This window comes from Tympanuchus pallidicinctus, unplaced genomic scaffold (assembly GCF_026119805.1).
Source record: "Tympanuchus pallidicinctus isolate F22 unplaced genomic scaffold, pur_lepc_1.0 scaffold2, whole genome shotgun sequence".
Classification (NCBI taxonomy): Eukaryota; Metazoa; Chordata; class Aves; order Galliformes; family Phasianidae; genus Tympanuchus; species Tympanuchus pallidicinctus.
The window spans coordinates 12,017,206-12,035,937 of record NW_026294721.1 but is presented as its reverse complement, the minus strand read 5'-3'; the positions used below and the strand labels follow the sequence as shown (position 1 = coordinate 12,035,937).

The window sequence follows — 18,732 nt, the reverse complement described above, 5'->3', positions numbered from 1 at the left end:
AGCGGAAGCGGAAGCGGAAGCGGAAGGAGCGGCGCCGGAAGCGGTGGGGGCGGTTGAGTGTGGGGTTGGTGTTGAGATGGAGCTGCGAGGTGACCGCAGCCGGTAAGCGCTGGGCTGAGCGGGACCGGCTCCTTTCCTCGGTCGTTTGTTAAGCCGTGCCTCGCTCCGCTGTCTCCTCAGCCCACTCCCTTCTGTGCCTGCCTCGTTCCTCGCTCTCCCTCTGTCACCTTCCGCCCTTCTCCTGCTTCGCGCTTAGGGGATCCTGAAGGTCTGAGGGGATCCTGAAGCCTTGATCTGCGCGTAAATAGCGGCTGTGGGGCTGGGGCTGCTCTTGCTTGTGAGTAGCTCGGAGTGGGTGCCCTTCTTCACGGACACCGAGGCATCTAGCTGCTGAGGATGCCCGAATTCGTGGGTTGTTAAGGGCTTTCGAAGCCTCCTGGGGGGAGAGAAGCAAAAGGTGCAGCTAGTTTAGTTTAAAGCCTGGTAAAAGACAAGGTGAAATAGGGGATAAAATGTACATTGCAATACCACTTCGATATGCCAGAAGGAAAGGAAATGTGTGGTAAGTGTAAGTTCTTTATAGAGAGAGTGGTGAGTTGCTGGAACAGGCTGCCCAGAGAGGTTGTGAATGCCCCATCCCTAAAGGTGTTCAAGGCCAGGTTGGATGGGGCCCTGGGCAGCCTGGTCTAGTATTAAATGGGGAGATTGATGGCCCTGCATGTGGCAAGGGAGTTGGAGATTGATGATCCTTGAGGTCCCTTCCAACCATGGCCATTCTGTGATTCTGTTATGGAGCCCATTAAAATGGGGAACTATAGCTCTTCATCAGAATTGAAAATGGGGATAACTGTGCTCTTGTCACATTTAAGCATTGTGTTTTTTTCTGCTTCGTTTAATTAAGACTACAACTTGACAGTGTCCTAAGATTTTAAGTTTTCCATTTGTCCTTACCAGTATGTAGGGCTGGAGTTTCATCCTTTTTCAAAAAAAAAAAAAAAAAAAAAAAAAGCTTTGAACTCAATGTGGATGTATTGTGTGGGATTATTATCAGTTGCGTTCTCTTCAGCATGTTCAAAAAGTGACTTTTATGAGGCTTTATGTTTTGTTAAATCAAAAATTGCCATTCTAGCTTGTCTATTTAACCAGATCTGTGAGAAATGTGCTTAGCTGCAATAGCAATGAATGTGCTACAAACAGTGCTGCTCCAGAGTTCACCCTGCTCAGTTGAGAGGATGAAACAAATGAGGTTGTCCTCTAGAGATATTACTGTTTTATAGGTCTGATATGGTTGTGCCATATAATCTTGTTAAAGTAGTTGGCTTTGTATTTCCTGTGGGTATAGAGATCAGCATTTTTGCAGCACCGCTTGCACATTCTTGCAGAAGCTTTCTGTTGTTAGAGATGCTTCATTAAAATCAATATTTTCCATAACTGCTGCTGCATCTTCTGGTGAGTGATATTGTGATTGATTTTTTTATTTTTTTTTTAAACAGAGAAATGTCTTCAGAGCTCACAAGACAAGTCTAAACTAGTGTTTCCTTTAGGAGATAAAAAATGGTAAAAGTGTTCTTCGTGTTCTAAATTCATTTTGCGAGTTGATATTTAAAGTTCATTTTAGAATTTTATTTTATTGTAGGTAATGTGACTTTCTAGCATGGACACTGTTGCTAGCCATAGTTGTCATCTACTCCAGCAGCTACATGAGCAGCGCATTCAGGGTCTTCTCTGTGACTGCATGTTGGTGGTGAAAGGTGTCTGCTTCAAAGCACACAAAAATGTGTTAGCTGCTTTTAGTCAGTATTTCAGGTATGTGGCAGAAATTTCTTTTGGTTTAAAAAAAAAAAAAAAAAGTGAACTAAATGCTGTTTTTTGAGGTTTTACCTGAGAAGTTGATTTAATTATTTTTTTTCTGGTAGTTGCACAGAAAGTAACTATTAGAGTGGAAGGTAAAAAGTTAAACTATTTGTCCAGAGATGAACCTACATCAACTATTGTACCTAATTAAAAACAGAGCATTCTAATTTAATTTTTGGGTATGCCTCATTAACTGCTACAGTGTTTGAGTTTGGAAATTTTTTGTTCTTTATTTGCTTACAGTCTTCATACAGGGGATTCTAGCATGAAATACTGCAGTCAGTATTTCAGTATGCAAAGATAACTATTTACATGAAGTAGTACTGAATGTGATAGTACTGAATGTGAGCTGAGCCAGACAGAAACAGTTCATGTTATCCACTTCTGTTTGGTGGTGTCCAAAACAAGATTTGATTACATAGGTAATATTGAACCTCTGCATAGAAGAAATTATCAGACAGTACGTGTTTTAAAGTATGCAGGTAGTTCATGAAGCAACATCACTCCCCGTTTTTCTCCCCTCACTGTAGCCCACCCACTGTTGATCTCCTGGAGGAGATCCTTTCAAAACTGCTTTCAGTTTTGAACCAGAGGAGATTCTTTCAGAACCTAAAACTGCTTTTCATTAAGCCTCAGCTGCCTTTTGTATAAGATTCACTGCTCACTGATGTTATGTCCACCTTTCAACAAACCTAATTTGTGAGTTAACCCATGAAGATGATATACACATCATCATTTTATGGGGGAGAGTCAAGTTAGAGACTAGAGGTTTTTCATGAAAGTGTGAAGGTCCTGGCTGAGGCAGAGCCAAGCTAATCAGTCTAGGATTGGTTATGCATATGAAGAGCTACAGCTTTGGTGCTCTTGTGAATTCAGTTACTTTGAAGATAAATTCAGTGCGTGATGGTTGGACTGTTGTTTTGTGCTCATATACATTTACTCTTTTTTTTCTTCTTTTACTTGATTCTCATTCAGCACCTGGTCATTCAGCACCAAATTTTTTTTTGGTGTATGACAGAAAGGATTGAAAATAATGAAAATAATGGAAAATAAAAAAAAAATAAAAGCTTACTATTACCGTCCTCTAGTCTACTTGCATAAAAAGAACTAATGAATTGTCTTTAGTAAGCTTCACTGATAATGAGTGATAGACAAACTTGATTGCCAGAAGAGAGCAATTTTGCTGACTTTGGGATCTGTCTTTTTACTGACAAATTTCTCATGTCCTAATTGCTATGATGGAAGGGAAAACAGCGTTTTGGGTTTGTGGACTATTGCAGGCAGTCCATAAATACATCCCTGCACCAAATGTTTAAAGAGCATTGGGTAAGAAGCTGCGAGTATAGGATAAAAAGAGTCTGCTGCTTTAATGTGTACTTTAACAGTGTAGGGATAATAGTATGAAAGAAATATTTGAGCAGTTTTGAGAAGTTCATCTGCAAAACCACAACAGATTTGCTAAGACCACATAGCACAAATTTTTTTATTCATACCAGACTGTTTGAGATGTTTGTGTCTGTATATATATATTTTTTCTTTTCCTACAAAAGTGTTGTGAATTATCTGTGTGTTTGAACATCTACCTTATTTTGTCAGGACCCTTTTTCAGAATTCTTCAGGCCAGAAGAATGATGTCTTTCATTTGGACATTAAAAATGTAGGTGGGATTGGCCAAATCTTGGACTTCATGTATACCTCCCATCTGGATCTTAGTCAGGACAATGTACAAGCTATGTTGGATATTGCGCAATGCCTTCAAGTGCAAAATGTGCTGAATATTTGCCACACCTTTTTAAAATCTTCTACAGCCATAGAGCAAACAACCACCATGCCTTGTAATAGTGTGTTTTCCCTGCAGAATAGTTTGAGTGCAGATACTAGTTGTACCAATGACAGTTATGGAACGAACTTATTACAAGAATGTTCATCCGACGCACAAGCTAGCAAGGTCTTGGCTGACCACCATTCTCATACATCACAGTCTGTTAATCTTCACACACCCTCAGGTGATTTACAGAAGCAGTCACACAACTCCATAGATGGCAACTGCACAGAACTTCCTTTTAAGCAACCAAATTACTATTATAAACTGCGCAACTTCTACAGCAAACAGTTCTATAAGCAAAATGCTTGCTCTAATAATGAGAGGGTAGCAGAACATTCCTTTTCTTACAATACATCTACAGAAATAAACACAGTACAGAGTAGTTCTTGTCCTGTCAGTCACCCTGAATGTATTCTGGAAACCTCTGAACATTTACCATCAAACTTTCTGGTTCAGCCCTTGAATGAAGCCGCTCCAGATCAAGACACAGAAAGCATGCTGTTGCAGCCCACCAAGCAGATGAGGCTGAAAAAGGCAGTACACCTCAAAAAGTTGAATTTTCTGAGATCTCAGAAATCTGCCGAGCAGCCCCCGGAGCCTAAAGGAGATGACAGTAGAATAACACCAGTAAATGAATCTGTAAATGAAAGTACCATGGGTGTGACCAGTGTCAGAGTTGCTGAAGAAAAAGAAGCTGATGACTCGGTGAATTCTGAGAATTTTGAACAAACTGTTGAAATTGAAAGATCTCAAGGTCCTTTGGAACAAGAAGGACAATCGCAGACTCTTCAGTCACAGAGGCAATATACTTGTGAATTATGTGGGAAGGCTTTCAAACATCCAAGCAATCTGGAGCTTCATAAAAGGTCTCATACAGGTACAGTTACCAATAACTTGGTCTGCAGACCAAATATTTGGATTGAGGAGAATGTCTTGTGTCTCTTGATTCAGAAATGTTGGTTTAGAGTATGCTTTCAAAGGTTTTGTTTTGTTTTGTTTTTTTTAACGTTTATTTTCAGTGAATAATCATGTAGTAATAAAGACTGTAAGACTGAGTTTATTTTAGTTTAGAGTTTTTATTGTATTGAAGATTCCTGCCTCATGTTTGTTTCTGGGGTGCTTTTTCAAGGAGTGTTGTGTGTTATTTTAATGGAAATGTCATTTTTGCCATTACTTTAAAAGAGTCAGGTTGTCCGGAAGTCTTAGGCAGATAACAACAAAAGTGCACGTGAGTAGAAGAAAACATTTTAGGCTTCTAGGCAACTGCAGTCCTTTCTTCATTGTGATTTATTCATTGTAAAATAGAACTGATTGGAGCTTGGTAGTCATTTCTTTTTAACCTGTAAAATATATTCTTTCATGATATTTATCTAGAAAGTAATACTCCTGGAAGCAAGTAAGGTACAGAATGAATGGGAATTTTGAACTTGCTTTGTTTTAAATACTTATTGGTAATATTATTTTTAAACCTAACGTAGATGTAAGTACATTTTTATTTTAGTGAAAAACAAGACTGAGTCTAATTTTGAATTAACTAGTCTGTCTGTTCCATTGAATTAGCTTATTCTATTTTATTTCTACAACTAGGAACGCTTTTTAAAAGGGATTTTAAAAGGTACTGTAGCTAGTCAAGTAATACCATTGGTTCCATGTCCTTGAGATGGCATTGTTCTCAATCAGTACTGTAGAAAACTTTTTGCCCTTCTCTTCCCCCATATTAAATACATAAATGCATCTCTCTAGGTCTTGTCAGATAAACGTCTCTTTGCAAATGAGCGTGGAAGGTATTGCTACCTTGACAGTAAATGAGTCTTTCTTAGCAGACACTAATTGCTTTTGTTAATTAATCCTGAGTATTATGAATTTATTTATCCATGTGATTAGTAAAAAGGAAAGTCAGAACCTGAAAATATGAACAGTTCTCATTTGTCTTTTGAAGTTTTTATTCAGTGTCCTTGAATGCATCTGCGTGTGTGTATTATTTGTAATACTGTATTAATTTGTTCTCCCATGAAACAGTTGCATGTGTTTTATCTCCATCCTCTCTTTCTTTGACTTGTGTTTTGAATCTGTGGTTGAATTTAGGCTGACATTACCAAGTATATTTTAAAGTCTTATAAATTTCAGGAGAATAGGTGGTCAGATAGAAGATAGAGCATCTAGAGAAGTCCCACCTTAGAGAGAGAGATACTCTGAAGTTGGTAAAATGAGAGTTTTTGCTAGAGAATGAATGTGGAAGAGAGACTGCAACTGTGAGAAACGTGTTGTAATTTGCCATTAGATACCTTAAACATTGGGAGAAATCTAGATTTTGTGAGTCGTGGTGTCCATAGACTTCTTGATTGTTTTAAGAGTGCATTGCTTGTACAATTGACCTGTGTTATTGTATGCTTCTGAGTCTGGTAAATCATATAAAGTAATTTTAGAAGGTGTAAGGTTAACTTTGATCCTTGTGTAATGCATTGTAACTTAAATGTTAAGGGGATGGACTGGGTACTAATCTTAATATAGGAAAAACTTCAGGGTTCCTGACAGAAATGCTTTAAAATTTTTGTTTCTGTAGATACAGCTGCATATCAGTGGAGTCTATTGGATTTGACTTGACTGAATATTGTAGTGTGTTTTAATTAGTGTGACTTCTGTGGTAGAACCTGTCTGGTTCCCTCTTACACATTGCTTACCTACCTAGTGTAAAAAAAAAAATAACAGTTTTTAAAAAAAACATTTTCAGACAATATGTCATTTTTAATCAGTGGAAAGAACTCATAGCAGGATTGCAAAAAACAGAAACAGTTACCCTGTCATGGAATGCTGTATTGATCCCCAACCTTTTCATTCTGAGCTTTGCTTGGACAAGTTGCCAGTATTCTGTGCTTAGTGGGTTATGCTCCTCGCCTGTATGTTCTGTTCAGGAACACTGCTGTTGTCTTTCTCCTGTGGAGCTCTGTTGTGCACTTTATAATTATTTCATCTTGCAGCATTGAACAAGATGGATATAACAGAAGATAAAAAACAGAAATCATTTCAAGGGTTAAGAAGTCTCCTGGATGTTTGTTTAAGCATTATCACTGTTGCAGTTCAGTTACTTTCCTCCCTCCCTCCAAACTTCTCTACTGCTGTTGATCCATCAGTGGTCTTTGGGGAGATGAGTGTTGATCTCAGATAAGGTTTGTAGTTTGGAATTTAATGACAGACATAATATCATACTGTACTTTAGCTTAGAAGAATTCTCCTGGAGGTCACGTAGTCCAAATGCTCTGCTCAAAGCAGAAATTAGATTAGGTTGTTTTGCTCAAGACCATGTCTAGTCAAGTTTATAGTATCTTCACAGAGATTCCATAGCCTTTCCTGGAAAGGAGTAGCAGTGTTTACCATCCAATGGAGTAAAGAGTCTTTTCCTGTGTCTGATAATCTAACTTGTCTCTGTTGCCTTATGTCTTATCACTTCAAGTATCTGGTTTCATCAGTCCTCATTAGATGATTGTAGACAGCTGTAGGATTTCCTGTTGGCCTTCTTAAGGCTCCAGGTATGGTCTCAGCAGTGACAAGCAGAAGAGAATCATCTTCAGCTTACTAGCTGCACTCTTAGTAACACAGCCTAGGAAGCCACCATCCACTCAGTGATCTAGCGTTGCTGCTAGGCTAGAATTTGTTTTTGCAGTAGGTGCCTGATATGCTTGGCTGTTTAGAGTTTTGTGTAGGTGTAGAAGAGTTCTCTGAAAATTGTCTGGATGTTTCTTTAACGAACTGAACCTTTTTGTTCTATCTTTACCATGGGAAAAAGACAACTACTAAGTTCATTGAAGCAAGAGTGTGCATCAGTACAGTCCTAGTGGAATTGCATACAGACTCCAACAGTTATTTTGAGGAATTGAGCCTTTGATTTCTGCCTTATCCCTTCCACCCTAAAAAAAAACAAACTGGATTTCTGTTCAGATAATAATCTTTGAGTCAACAGTAACTTTTTTTTTAATATAGGTCATTTCTGCAGGAATTGCCACTAATGTTTTTTGTGTTCCTTTCCAAATTACCTCAATGTTTTTATGGCTGTCAGAAGCCTTCCAAATTGCCAGAGTTCTGATGTCCTGATGGTTTCATTCATATTTGATTTGTCAGTATCAGAATTTCTGGTCATTTGCATATTTAGAGTCATAATAAAGTCAACCCTTTCTGCTACTTACTGTTGAGTTATTGTTTTGTCTTATGTTTGGATAAAAGCTCTCTTGAAACTTTTTCCATTCTTCAGTAAGTAGGAAAGATTGATTTAAGCTAAGTTTTTCACATATCTAGAAGACTGCTGCCTGTCTGTGAGGCCATATAACTATGTTCACTCTGATTTAAAATCTGAGGCAATTGCATTTGGTCCTAGATGCTGAAATGATATCAATCGCATGTATTTTGCAGCAGTGATGGAAAGTAGAACCTCGGTGCCTGGATATTGCAGGTGGTACTTCTAACACTTCTGAAGATGGAAGAAGAGTCACAGTGCAGAAATATTTGGTGGAAAATAAGACTATGAATGGCCAAGTGGTGTTCTTGAAAATCTGGAGAACGCTTGTTAAAATACATAAATTAAAAATTATAGACTGATTTTTTGATTTGTCAGCAGGATGAAACGAAATGTAAGATCTCTTTTTCCTTCTGGAAATACCTAAGGTTTTGCACAGTCACATTCTAGGTGGAACATCAAGTTATTTTCAAATGCTGGAGTGGGCAGGTTCAAGAATACAAGTTTTGGATACACAAATTCAGAAATATTGCAGTTAAGTATCAGGTACTGCTGAAAGACAAATGCGCATTTGGGGTCAGTGAATGGCTATATGCTGATTGGAGGCGTATGGTACTCATTGAGCAGGGAAAACTGAATCCTCCCAAATTTGTGTTCCATATTCTTTTTTAAGAGAGGGTCTTTGCATGTACAAATGGAAGGACCGGTGCACTTTCCATAGCTTTTGTTGTTGTAGTAGAAACCTGTCATCTGTTCTGTTCCTAATGGTGCGGTACTCCTTTCATCTGGACAACAAATATTAACAACAATGAAAAAGCACTCCTATTCATATCAAAGCTCTTCTGTTTATTTTGAAATACAAATTATGTTTCTGAGAAGCCTGCCTTAAAAAGCTTCATGGTAAATGCTGTACTTCCTTCTTAAATTTCCCTTTAATTATACAGGTAAGTGTCCTTTGGGGGATATTTTTATTTTTTACATTAAACACTTTAAAAGGAAGTGTACGAATTTGACACGTTTGTATTCTGGTACAGCTATTAGAAGTTCTATCTTCTGTTTCTTTTTAGGTGAAAAACCTTTTGAATGTAACATTTGTGGGAAACACTTCTCACAGGTGGGAATATTTTATATTATAGTACTTACACTTGAAAATTAAATGTATCCATGTCCTGATTCTAAAAATAAACTTGGTTGTGTCTGTAGATTAGATACTTTTTGCTCAGACAGACTTGACTTTTTAGATAAAATATTTAAACATCTTATCTGAAAATAACATGTTAAGTGCTTTAGATGTCTTTGACACGTTTTGTACCTTTGATTCTGTCTGCTCTCAGTAGATGCCTGTTATGTATTTTATCTTCAAATGAATATTTATCTGTACGAGCCTCAGCCAATTTGAAATAGAACTTTTGTTCTCAGGTTGTGCTGTTGCCTTATGTTTAGGAATCCACTCTGAATAGTGTTTTTACGTAACTGTCTAGAAAACATGAAAATTTCATGTAATACATTGTATTCACAGTGCAGTTTAATCTTTGTAAGTGACATAAATTAAGCAGATTTTTTCTGATTTGTCTAGAAAAATGAGTGTCTACAGTTGGACTCCATTTTCTTCTATAAATAAGTACAGCGTAGTCTATCTGAAGTTACAAAAGTCAGAATTTTTAACAAAATTCTCATGAAATTCCCTACTTATACACAGAGCCTAAGCTGTAGTTGTCTTAACTTGCCCTACTATGCTTGTTTACTATTCTGAGTACAACTTATTTATGTTTCTAGAAATAAGTTGCCTAGTTGTCTTGTCCTTCAAAAAATTCCATTTCTTTTCTATTTTCTTATTTGGAATATTTATGTTGAACTGTGGGAGACAGTATATTTTTATGCCAAGATTGCATCACAATTATCAAATAACTTTGTTTTTCCTTAGGGGTCCTGGTTTAAGGATTAGACTTGCAGGGCCTTTAGCTTCCCACCCACGTGTGCTTTGCTTCTCTGGCCTGTTTTGCAGCTGACCAGGGGGCTTCTTTGATCCGTGTATCTGATGCAGTTGCACAGTCTGGTCTGGAACTGAATATATCCTGCATCCAGTGAGCAAGCTATCATCAAGCTATTCTGAGCAAATCTGGATCTGCTTGTTAGCCAGAAAAAAAATTACTTTTTCATTAATTTGGATGGCTGAGCAGCCACTCATTAAAAGAAAAAAGTGGGTATTCACAAATTCCTTTAAAAGCACTTCTGGCAAACATGGTGATTTCCTGTATTGTAGACCTTTACCGTGTGGGAAGAGGGAATGAAAAACCTTCATGTATGCAATGTATATGGCAGACTGTAAGGCAGCATGCATTTTTCCTCTTTAATTTAAAATGAGAAAAAAATCAAATTTCTGCCTTTTAACTTAATGCTCTTATAGAACTTCCCTCCCTTTCTGTTATCATGCTTATCTGGAGGAACGCTCTGGAATCTGTGAACTTTCAGAGTATGAGCCATAAAATTCAGTCTGTGTATTACACTTCTTGTCATAAATAGGAGCTTGCATACTTCTGAGATGCTTGCTTCTGAATCATGCAAATAAGCAAGAGCATAGTAAGTTTTGAGGATGATTACTGTTTATTTTTTGTTGAAAAGGCCATCTCAGATCTTGTTCTCTGTTACAAACTTCTCAGCTTGCAGACACAGAAATATTAAAGCTTTTCTTATTTAAGCTTTCATGTTCTGGGCTTTGGACACAATGCAGTTGTTGTGTTTGATATGCCAGCTCCTGTTTAATTAAGCTGAAATGATGTTCCGTTTGGTGGAATGTGAAACAGAAACTGAAGAAAGCAGGGAAAATTAAAATGGTGACTCATAATGTGGAATATCCACAAATGATTTTTTGAGAGAAAAGGTTCTTTTGAACTTCCAAGCCTACATCTTTCCCTGCTAGTAAGCAACATGTTGCAGTGTGGTCCTCTTCCTCGTGATCTGGGATATCCTACTTACTGCCTCACTGCCTCCTGCAGAGCTCCTTTTGGGAGCTGTTAGGCGTCACTTCCTTCTCCTTAAAAGCATGCCATTTGCAAATAGAGCAGGTCTAGTGTATCATCTCCAGTCTCTGAAATTATGAAGAATACTGTGCAACCAAGATCAGTAAGATGATTATTCTAAACATTTTCTTTCACTGAAATCCTCATAAAAGTTCCCTTACATCTTTTTGTTTGGATGGCGTATTGTGCTTTAGCCAAGGTTGTATGCAGTCTTATAGTTTTAGGAGGAACAGAGGGTACTAATTTTTTTTTTCTTTTTTGTATTGTCTTGGAGCAGTTAATAACAAGCTCGTGCCCTCATTAGCAAGAAGTGATACAGCATTACAATTAATAGATCTGCTTGCTGTTATCTGTTAAATACTTTTATTGTGAACCAAAACTGTCTCCACTGGAGGCTTTTCAGAATAATTGTTGTGCTTCGTATTCAGACTCTCTCCCAATCTAGAATATCACATGCATTTCTATTTTGTTTGGTGGCATAAATAACAGTTAAGATACTGTCTCTTGCATGCTGCTTTCCAAAGCACCTCTGCAAAAAATCCTCAGTCTTTGCAGAGTACAGATTACTTGGAGAAGTCAGTTCAATCCATTCTCTCCTACAGAAACAGGTATCCAATGCCTCTCTGTTTCCATTTCAGCATCTGCCTGAAAAACCTTACAGGGTTAAAGAAAGTTCTCTCAGTGTGTACATTCATTCTTTTAGTATTTAGTATAGTACATAGTATCTTTTAGTATTGCATGCGTGTCTGCAGTACTTCTGTTTCGTATATCATAAGTTGAGATTGCAGTGATTGATTGTCAAAGGTAATTTATATCTAAAGGAGTAGGAAAAAATTACTGAGGTTTTTATTGACTTGCTGTGACTGAGGAGGATGTGTTAATCTTCACATTCCCATTTTTCTTTCTGATAGAAACATCCCTTTAATATATTTAGCTAAAATAGACCCTGGAAGTATGCACACGCTTTTTTCTGAAACATCTGCAGCTCTTCTATAGAGATGAGCTGTATCTTGTTCTTTGAGCACTGGACTCTTAATGGATTAACCACTCAGAAGCACTGAAAAAATAAGTTGGCATGAGTGACATGGTTTTGTCAAATTGTCATTAGCTGGCTTGCCAGCAGACTGGTATGATTTTTACAGGACTGGGGGAGGAAAGACATGTAATGAAAATTAATTGGCAGTAATCCTATTTGTTCATTTCTATACATCCTATTCCATTTTCTTCTAATGTGGGTAAATATGGCTTTGGAGCACTTAGCTCTTAACTCTTCTGTGGGTGGAAAAGTGTTTACTCCTTTTCTTTACCTCCTGCTAGGTGAATTTAGGCATCCTGTTATGTATTTTGTTTGTAGCTCAGGGAAAATGAGACAAACATAAGCCATATTACTATTAAATTTTCTTCTTGATTGCAATCTAGTTAGTGTCATTTTTATTTATAGCTGGATCTGTTTTCCTGAATGTTAGATTCCAGACTCTTTTTCTCTGTTCATGTCAATACATAATTGCATACATAAGCAATTTGGACTAGAAGTACACGGTAATCTAAATTTCTACATGCCTTGTAGTCTTAACTGTCTCAGAATTAGAAATAAAAAGCTTGTCTCATAGTTAACCTAATTGTCTTTTTATCTGAATACACCAACAGGATAGTTGAAGTTAAATGTTAAATCACTGTTCCTTCAGGCAGGTAATCTCCAGACTCATTTACGTCGACATTCTGGTGAAAAGCCTTACATTTGTGAGATCTGTGGGAAAAGGTGAGTGAAATTGGTCATTCCAGTGAAGTTACCATGTTAAAACTTGTGTTTTCTTTGGTTGTGATAAAGTAAGGGCAAGAGCTTAGGCAGTGTGCTGCTAAATTTCATAACAAGACATTAGGTTTATATACTGAAATATGTAAGCCTCTTGTTGCAGGTCTCATTAATAAGATGTCACTACATATATAGTCTGTGGCCTCATAAATTTTTATGCTGGCATCTTTAGTTAAGGATATATATACTGTTGTGTGTACTTTGAACAGTCTGATGCACAGTAAATCTTGCTTTTCTGTACCTTAACCTCAATTTCTGTTTTCATTACTTGATCATATCATTTCCTTTTTTATTCCATTATATGAGACTTACACAGTATAGAACCTTGACAGATTTAAGCAAAGTATTAAATATTTCTTCCTCCTGCTAACAGGTGAAAAAGAACAATAATTTAGGAATATTATTAGCACTCTGGACTATGTTAAATGGAGGAAATTAATAACATTTATGGAGAAGACTTTTTTTTTTTTTCTTATTTTCCTTTTGTTTTTTTTTTCCTAGCATAAATTGAAGTAGGCATTGCCAACTTCAAAATGTTTGTTTCAAATGTATTAATTTGGGCATCTGTGGTTTAGATTTTTTTTCTTCAGAATATCCGATATTCATTATATTTGATTTCCATATGGTTATGGTTATATTTAGGAGAATATAGGATCTTGTGAACCCAGTTACACAATTTATATATTCTGTTACAGATTTGCTGCTTCTGGGGATGTTCAGCGTCACATCATCATTCATTCTGGAGAAAAGCCTCATCTGTGTGATATCTGTGGCAGAGGTAGGTAAGAATCAAAGCTTCTGCCTCTTAAGGTCTTTTGATTTAAATGTGATAAGTCGTTTTAGACTGTGTCTGTCATATTTTTCTAGGGTTCAGTAACTTCAGTAATTTAAAGGAACACAAAAAGACTCATACGGCAGATAAAGTGTTCACCTGTGACGAATGTGGAAAGTCATTCAACATGCAACGAAAATTAGTAAAGCACAGAATAAGACATACTGGAGAGAGACCATACAGCTGTTCAGCATGTGGTAAGACTTACTGTGCGTAGGCTTGGTGTATCTTAGTTTTTTTAAATAACTAACGTTTACAGTGTCAGCAGAATAACAACTAAAATGATTGTAAATTGAAATACCACATTGCAAAAGTTTCTAACAAAATCTTCTGTCTTGTGTCTTTCATATCATCTGGTGTACTGAACTGTTGCAACTATCATAAGTTCAAAAGTGAATTTCAGTTGAAGAATACAGGAAAGAAATAGGGAATCAACATGTATATGTTTGCCATAGAAATACTGATACTGTCTGTTCATTTTATAACTGAAAGCTTGGTTTGGCATCACTTGGCTATCAGTAGAATCTTCCTTCCTTCTTGCTGGTTAAATGCTGTTGAGGTTTAACTGGAGTCAATCATGGAATGATAGTAACATTTTGCTACTTTGCTTCAACTTTTGGAATAAAATCAAAACTTGATTAAAGCCTCACTCCAGAGAACATCCACTTTCAAATCTACTGCGTAGATTTTACTTCCAAATGGTTTGAAAATAGCTCTTTAATCGGTGATTCATCCTAGTATAATGTGGTTCTGAGAAACTGCAATCTATCCATATCTCATATATTACTTAGCATCCTGCAGGCTACTTACTTTTCTGCCTGTAGGCGCTATATTGATATAATTTCTTTCATGTTCTGAGGAATCAGCTTTAGAGGAAGGTATTCACCATATGATAATGTCCTACTGTGGTATGTTTTATTGATAATGTCCTCAGGCAGCAGCAAAAGCTGTAATTATTAGATCTTGCATCAATAGGAGGAAATACAGACATGCAGGATGTGAAAGAATAAACAAACCTTTGCTTTGCTAGTATTAAAGTGGATTTATTTTCCTCTTGTTTTCTAGTGTTCTTTTGATCATTTTTCTGTTTTAGCCAGGTAATCTTCTGAGAGCAAGAAATACACAAAGGAGATTTGATCAACTGTTATGAAATTCGCAGAAGCAAAAAGTCCACATGTACTATTCCAGTAATTTGTAATCTTAACTTTTACTGCTAAGTGGCTTTTCTGAAAAAAAGAAAGCAGTAGAATGAAAAGTGTGCCAAAAACAGACTGCAGTTTCAGTGAGCTTTCAGATAATACAAATGATTTTAGTTGGTATCTATCCATACAAAACAAAGTAGTCTTTAACCTAGGTGGAATGAGAAAATCACTAAGACGCGTTAAGTCATTTTTATTCTTCCAAAGAACGTGAGGTGTCTGGATCATATTCTGAAAATTAATGCTTCCTCACTCAGTTGTGCTTCTACACTTTGCCTTGGTTCACGCTTGGTTGTTGTTTTTTTTTTTTTAATTATGATATGGTAATTGAGTTATTTGAGCCTGTGGTTGTTAACACAGGCAGACAGTCTGCTATTTTGTTGTACTTTAATATTTACAGCAATTAAAAAATGGTTTTGATGCATTCTTTGTGTTAAAAAAAAAAAAAAAAAAAGAAAAAGTAAAAAAAAAAAAAAAAAGGACTGCTGCATTATGCTAGCTCACAGTCAACAAAATAGCTGACTTAAGAGCATTTTAAGAGTAGTTGCTCTCTAATGAACAAAGCATTACTTTCTATGATGTAGTTCTAGCTGGAAGAATATAATTAAAAGCATGCTGCTTTACCAGGCAGAGGACTCTCATTGGTCTTCATTTTATGCTTTTTTTCCCCACCACAAAGATTGAAACAGATTGAGAGTGCTCACAGTTTTCAAACATTAATGGATATTCCTTTCTCTGGAGACAAAAACTAAAGCACTGGAAATACAAGACAGAAAATCAGTTCAAGGAGAAGAAATAAGTAATTGATTTGTAGAAACAGAAGAAACCCTAAATAAAAGTACACAACTGGGATGTACCATAGCTCATCACTTGATACTTTCTCTAATTAGGGCTTGTTTTTGTGCTTGTATTAAGAACGGAATCATAATGTTATCACTTCTGTCTTGTAGGGAAGTGTTTTGCAGGCTCTGGTGACCTGCGCAGACATGTGCGGACGCACACAGGAGAAAAGCCCTATACCTGTGAAACTTGTAACAAGTGCTTCACTCGCTCTGCTGTTTTACGGAGGCACAAGAAAATGCACTGCAAAGCCACTGATGAAGGTCCAAACACACTAGATGAATTTACTCAAGGGATTGAAACTTCTGATCTTGACAAATCTCAGAGCTCTGACTCATTTGGCCAAGAAATGTCAGTTACGTTGTTACCAGTGTCAGTGAAATTTCCCATTCGTCCAACTGCAAGTTCAACTGAATTTGGCAGTTCTGCAGATTCTTACTGTAAGCTGCGATCAATGATTCAACACCATGACTCAGCAAACCAACAGAAATTGAATGTGGATTCGGCTAAACTCCACAAAGCTCAGACACAGCAAACTCCACCACCATATGCTTATGCAGATGTAGATGGATCTTCTGCTGAAGAAACGTTAGAGTCTGATAGTATTTCCATGATTCGTTCCTCTATGGTTAGTTTGGACAGTCACTGTAATGATCCTCTAGGCAGTCGAACATCATCTGTTGCATACAAGAATACTGAAGGACCATTCTTCTCTAGCATGACCCTCTGGGGTTTAGCTATGAAGACTTTGCAGAATGAAAGTGAATTGGAGCAGTGAAGGGTCAAGTAACTAAATCAAAAATTTTTAAAGGCATTTCATGCAATAGATTTGTCTCTGTCATGATTACACTGCGGTGTAAAGAGGTCTGAGCTTGTTCTTCAACCCACTAGCTTGAGTACTGGTAGAAATCAAGATGTGTGCCCAGAATACAGTGTAGGCTGACTTTACACTGCTGCTCAGTAAAGTTCTGTTCTAGTTTTGAGGATCTTTGTTCTTCTGTGACTACAATATGTAGCTGATGTACTAAAATTTACTATTTAACTATCTTTAAATCTGATAATAGGGGAAAGGAGAGACCAGTGTCTAACTTCATTTTACGAGTGCAGTTCAACTGCAGACCATCAGAATGATGTGAGGATATACATAGGTTGCACTGAGAGTAATGCCTCCTATTAATTACCACGGAAACTACAACAGATACAAAGAGCACAAGAACACTGTGTGATAGAAAAAGTTCTCAGCTACAAAATACTTTTTTTTAGTATTAGCTGTGCGTTTTTTCAAGCAGTGAACAGAACCTGCGTGTCATACTAAAAGCAATCTGCATGTCATAACTAAAAACAATCTGCATGGGTATCTGGAGCATGGCCTGTCTTTCACATCACTGTTGCCACTGCTAAAATGCACCACTCACTCCTTCACTGCACTCGCATCCGCTGTTTGGTCTCCATGTATGTTCAGCAAGTATTGATGGATGCAAATGGGCTTAATTTTTTCCTCATGGAGGAAGTCAGCAATGCACTTTTTCTTCATACGCACTTCCATGTCAGACACCATTTTGCCAAATTGTCCCTCTGCTGCCATCAGTCACATGGCAACAAAATGTAGTGGAATATTAGTGGGAAGGTTCAAGTTCTGCTGCTCTACCCCTGTCATCTGATGTCATAGGCTGATACCATAAAATAGGAAGCGTTACTTTCAGAGCAACCCTTGTAGATGTGACAAGTGGAAAATATTGAACAAATCCCTGGTGAACTTGGGTTTGAAAAGTGGTTTTCTTACCAGTAGGACCATTGGTTTACATGACTTGAGTATTGTGATATTAAAATTAAATGTTAAATATTATTTGTGATAGTGCAAAGTAACTGTATATCTAGAAGCTTTATTTTTTTTACAATAAAATCTTTTTTAGTATTTTATAAACTATTTTGCATAGAAGATTATTTGTACGATGAAGATACAGATCAGGAAATTCTAACTTAATAAAGTGAAGATGTTTTACGTTATATCTTAATTGCTCAGTGTGTTTCATCTTTTTATAAAAGCTTTTCAATAACATAATTCCATCTATTCTAAGTATTTTTACAGTGCTGATGGGAATATAAAATAAGTGCAGTCAATGCACCAGTAAATTGCCCTGCATTTCGGTGAATTTGTGTAAAACATCTGCTAATTAATGGAATGAATAGATTGAATGAAAGATAAAAACTTTGCTTACAGGCTGTTTTCGCTTTGCTGCTTAGAATGGTTGTATTCATTTTCAGTACAGATCTTCTGCTTTTTTGTTGTTGTTGTTTTTTGTTTTGTTCTGCTTGTCACTGCTAGTCTAACTTCTTCCAGTCTGTCAAAGTTTTAGCATTGTGCTGTCAGGATTTACAGTAAACATTATTTAGATACTGCAGTTTCTGAAAAGAAAATATCCTTGTACTAACCTGTTTTCTGAAGTTCATTCATAGGGTGGAAAGTGTTTGAAGTACATACCTGTCATTTCTTGTAAGGAGTCTCAGTGTGCACTACTAGCAAGACAGCTGTAAGTACTGTATCTCTAGCATTATGTGGGAGCACTGCAAGACTTCGGAGCTGCATTTGCATGAAAAATGGTCCAGCATTTATTGGGTCTACAAAATCATACAAATCTCAAACAGCTGGTTAAAAATTTTGCTTGTGAGAGGAAATGGTTTGTAGGCTGAAAAGTAGATTTCAGTGTTTTTGCATCTAAATGCATGCTAAAAAAATCTGTTGTTGCCACTAATTTAATAACATCAGAGTTGCTCTGATGGGGAGTGAGGGGGGAGTTTTTGTAAAACCAATAGCTGGGATTTTCTACTAGTTAATATGTAATGTCTCATTTTTCTGCTATTAGGAAAGATGTTGTTAATGGTCTGCAGGTAAAACAGAAAGATTCAAATATGTTATAATGGAATAGTTGTTGGTAGAGCAAAAATTAGTTTTTCTAGAACAGGAATGTAGGCCACAGATAACTTACAGTCTACTGCTTTTGTTCTGTGGAAATTTAGAGCCTAGTAAATGCAATATGTTTCAAAATTTTAAAGATCTTGCTACTTTTTATTGAGGAGTACAAAGCTAGCTGCTCAATTTCCTGTTAACTTTATGCATTAC

General features: G+C 36.8%; 1 protein-coding gene across 2 annotated transcripts; it reads left to right on the top strand.

The window, feature by feature from the left end:
* Position 1: 1 nt before the first annotated feature.
* Positions 2–17,626, top strand: ZBTB49 (zinc finger and BTB domain containing 49). Of its 2 annotated transcripts, XM_052681656.1 has the most exons (9): positions 8–102; positions 1,494–1,517; positions 1,637–1,806; positions 3,451–4,556; positions 8,975–9,021; positions 12,613–12,686; positions 13,436–13,518; positions 13,608–13,769; positions 15,722–17,626. In XM_052681656.1, exons 3-9 carry the CDS (start codon positions 1,655–1,657, stop codon positions 16,387–16,389), a joined length of 2,292 nt encoding a protein of 763 aa, XP_052537616.1. In that variant the 5' UTR covers positions 8–102; positions 1,494–1,517; positions 1,637–1,654; the 3' UTR covers positions 16,390–17,626. The 2 variants fall into 2 exon arrangements, with proteins under 2 accessions (XP_052537615.1, XP_052537616.1); XM_052681655.1 differs by lacking the exon at positions 1,494–1,517 and having other exon boundaries at positions 2–102.
* Positions 17,627–18,732: the final 1,106 nt, after the last annotated feature.

Coding starts and splice junctions, on each gene's coding strand:
- ZBTB49 (XM_052681655.1), top strand. CDS start 1,655: ATGGACACTGTTGCTAGCCATAGTTGTCATCTACTCCAGCAGCTACAT. Junction 1,807..3,450: donor GCTTTTAGTCAGTATTTCAG/GTATGTGGCAGA, acceptor TTATTTTGTCAG/GACCCTTTTTCAGAATTCTT. Junction 13,519..13,607: donor GTGTGATATCTGTGGCAGAG/GTAGGTAAGAAT, acceptor ATATTTTTCTAG/GGTTCAGTAACTTCAGTAAT.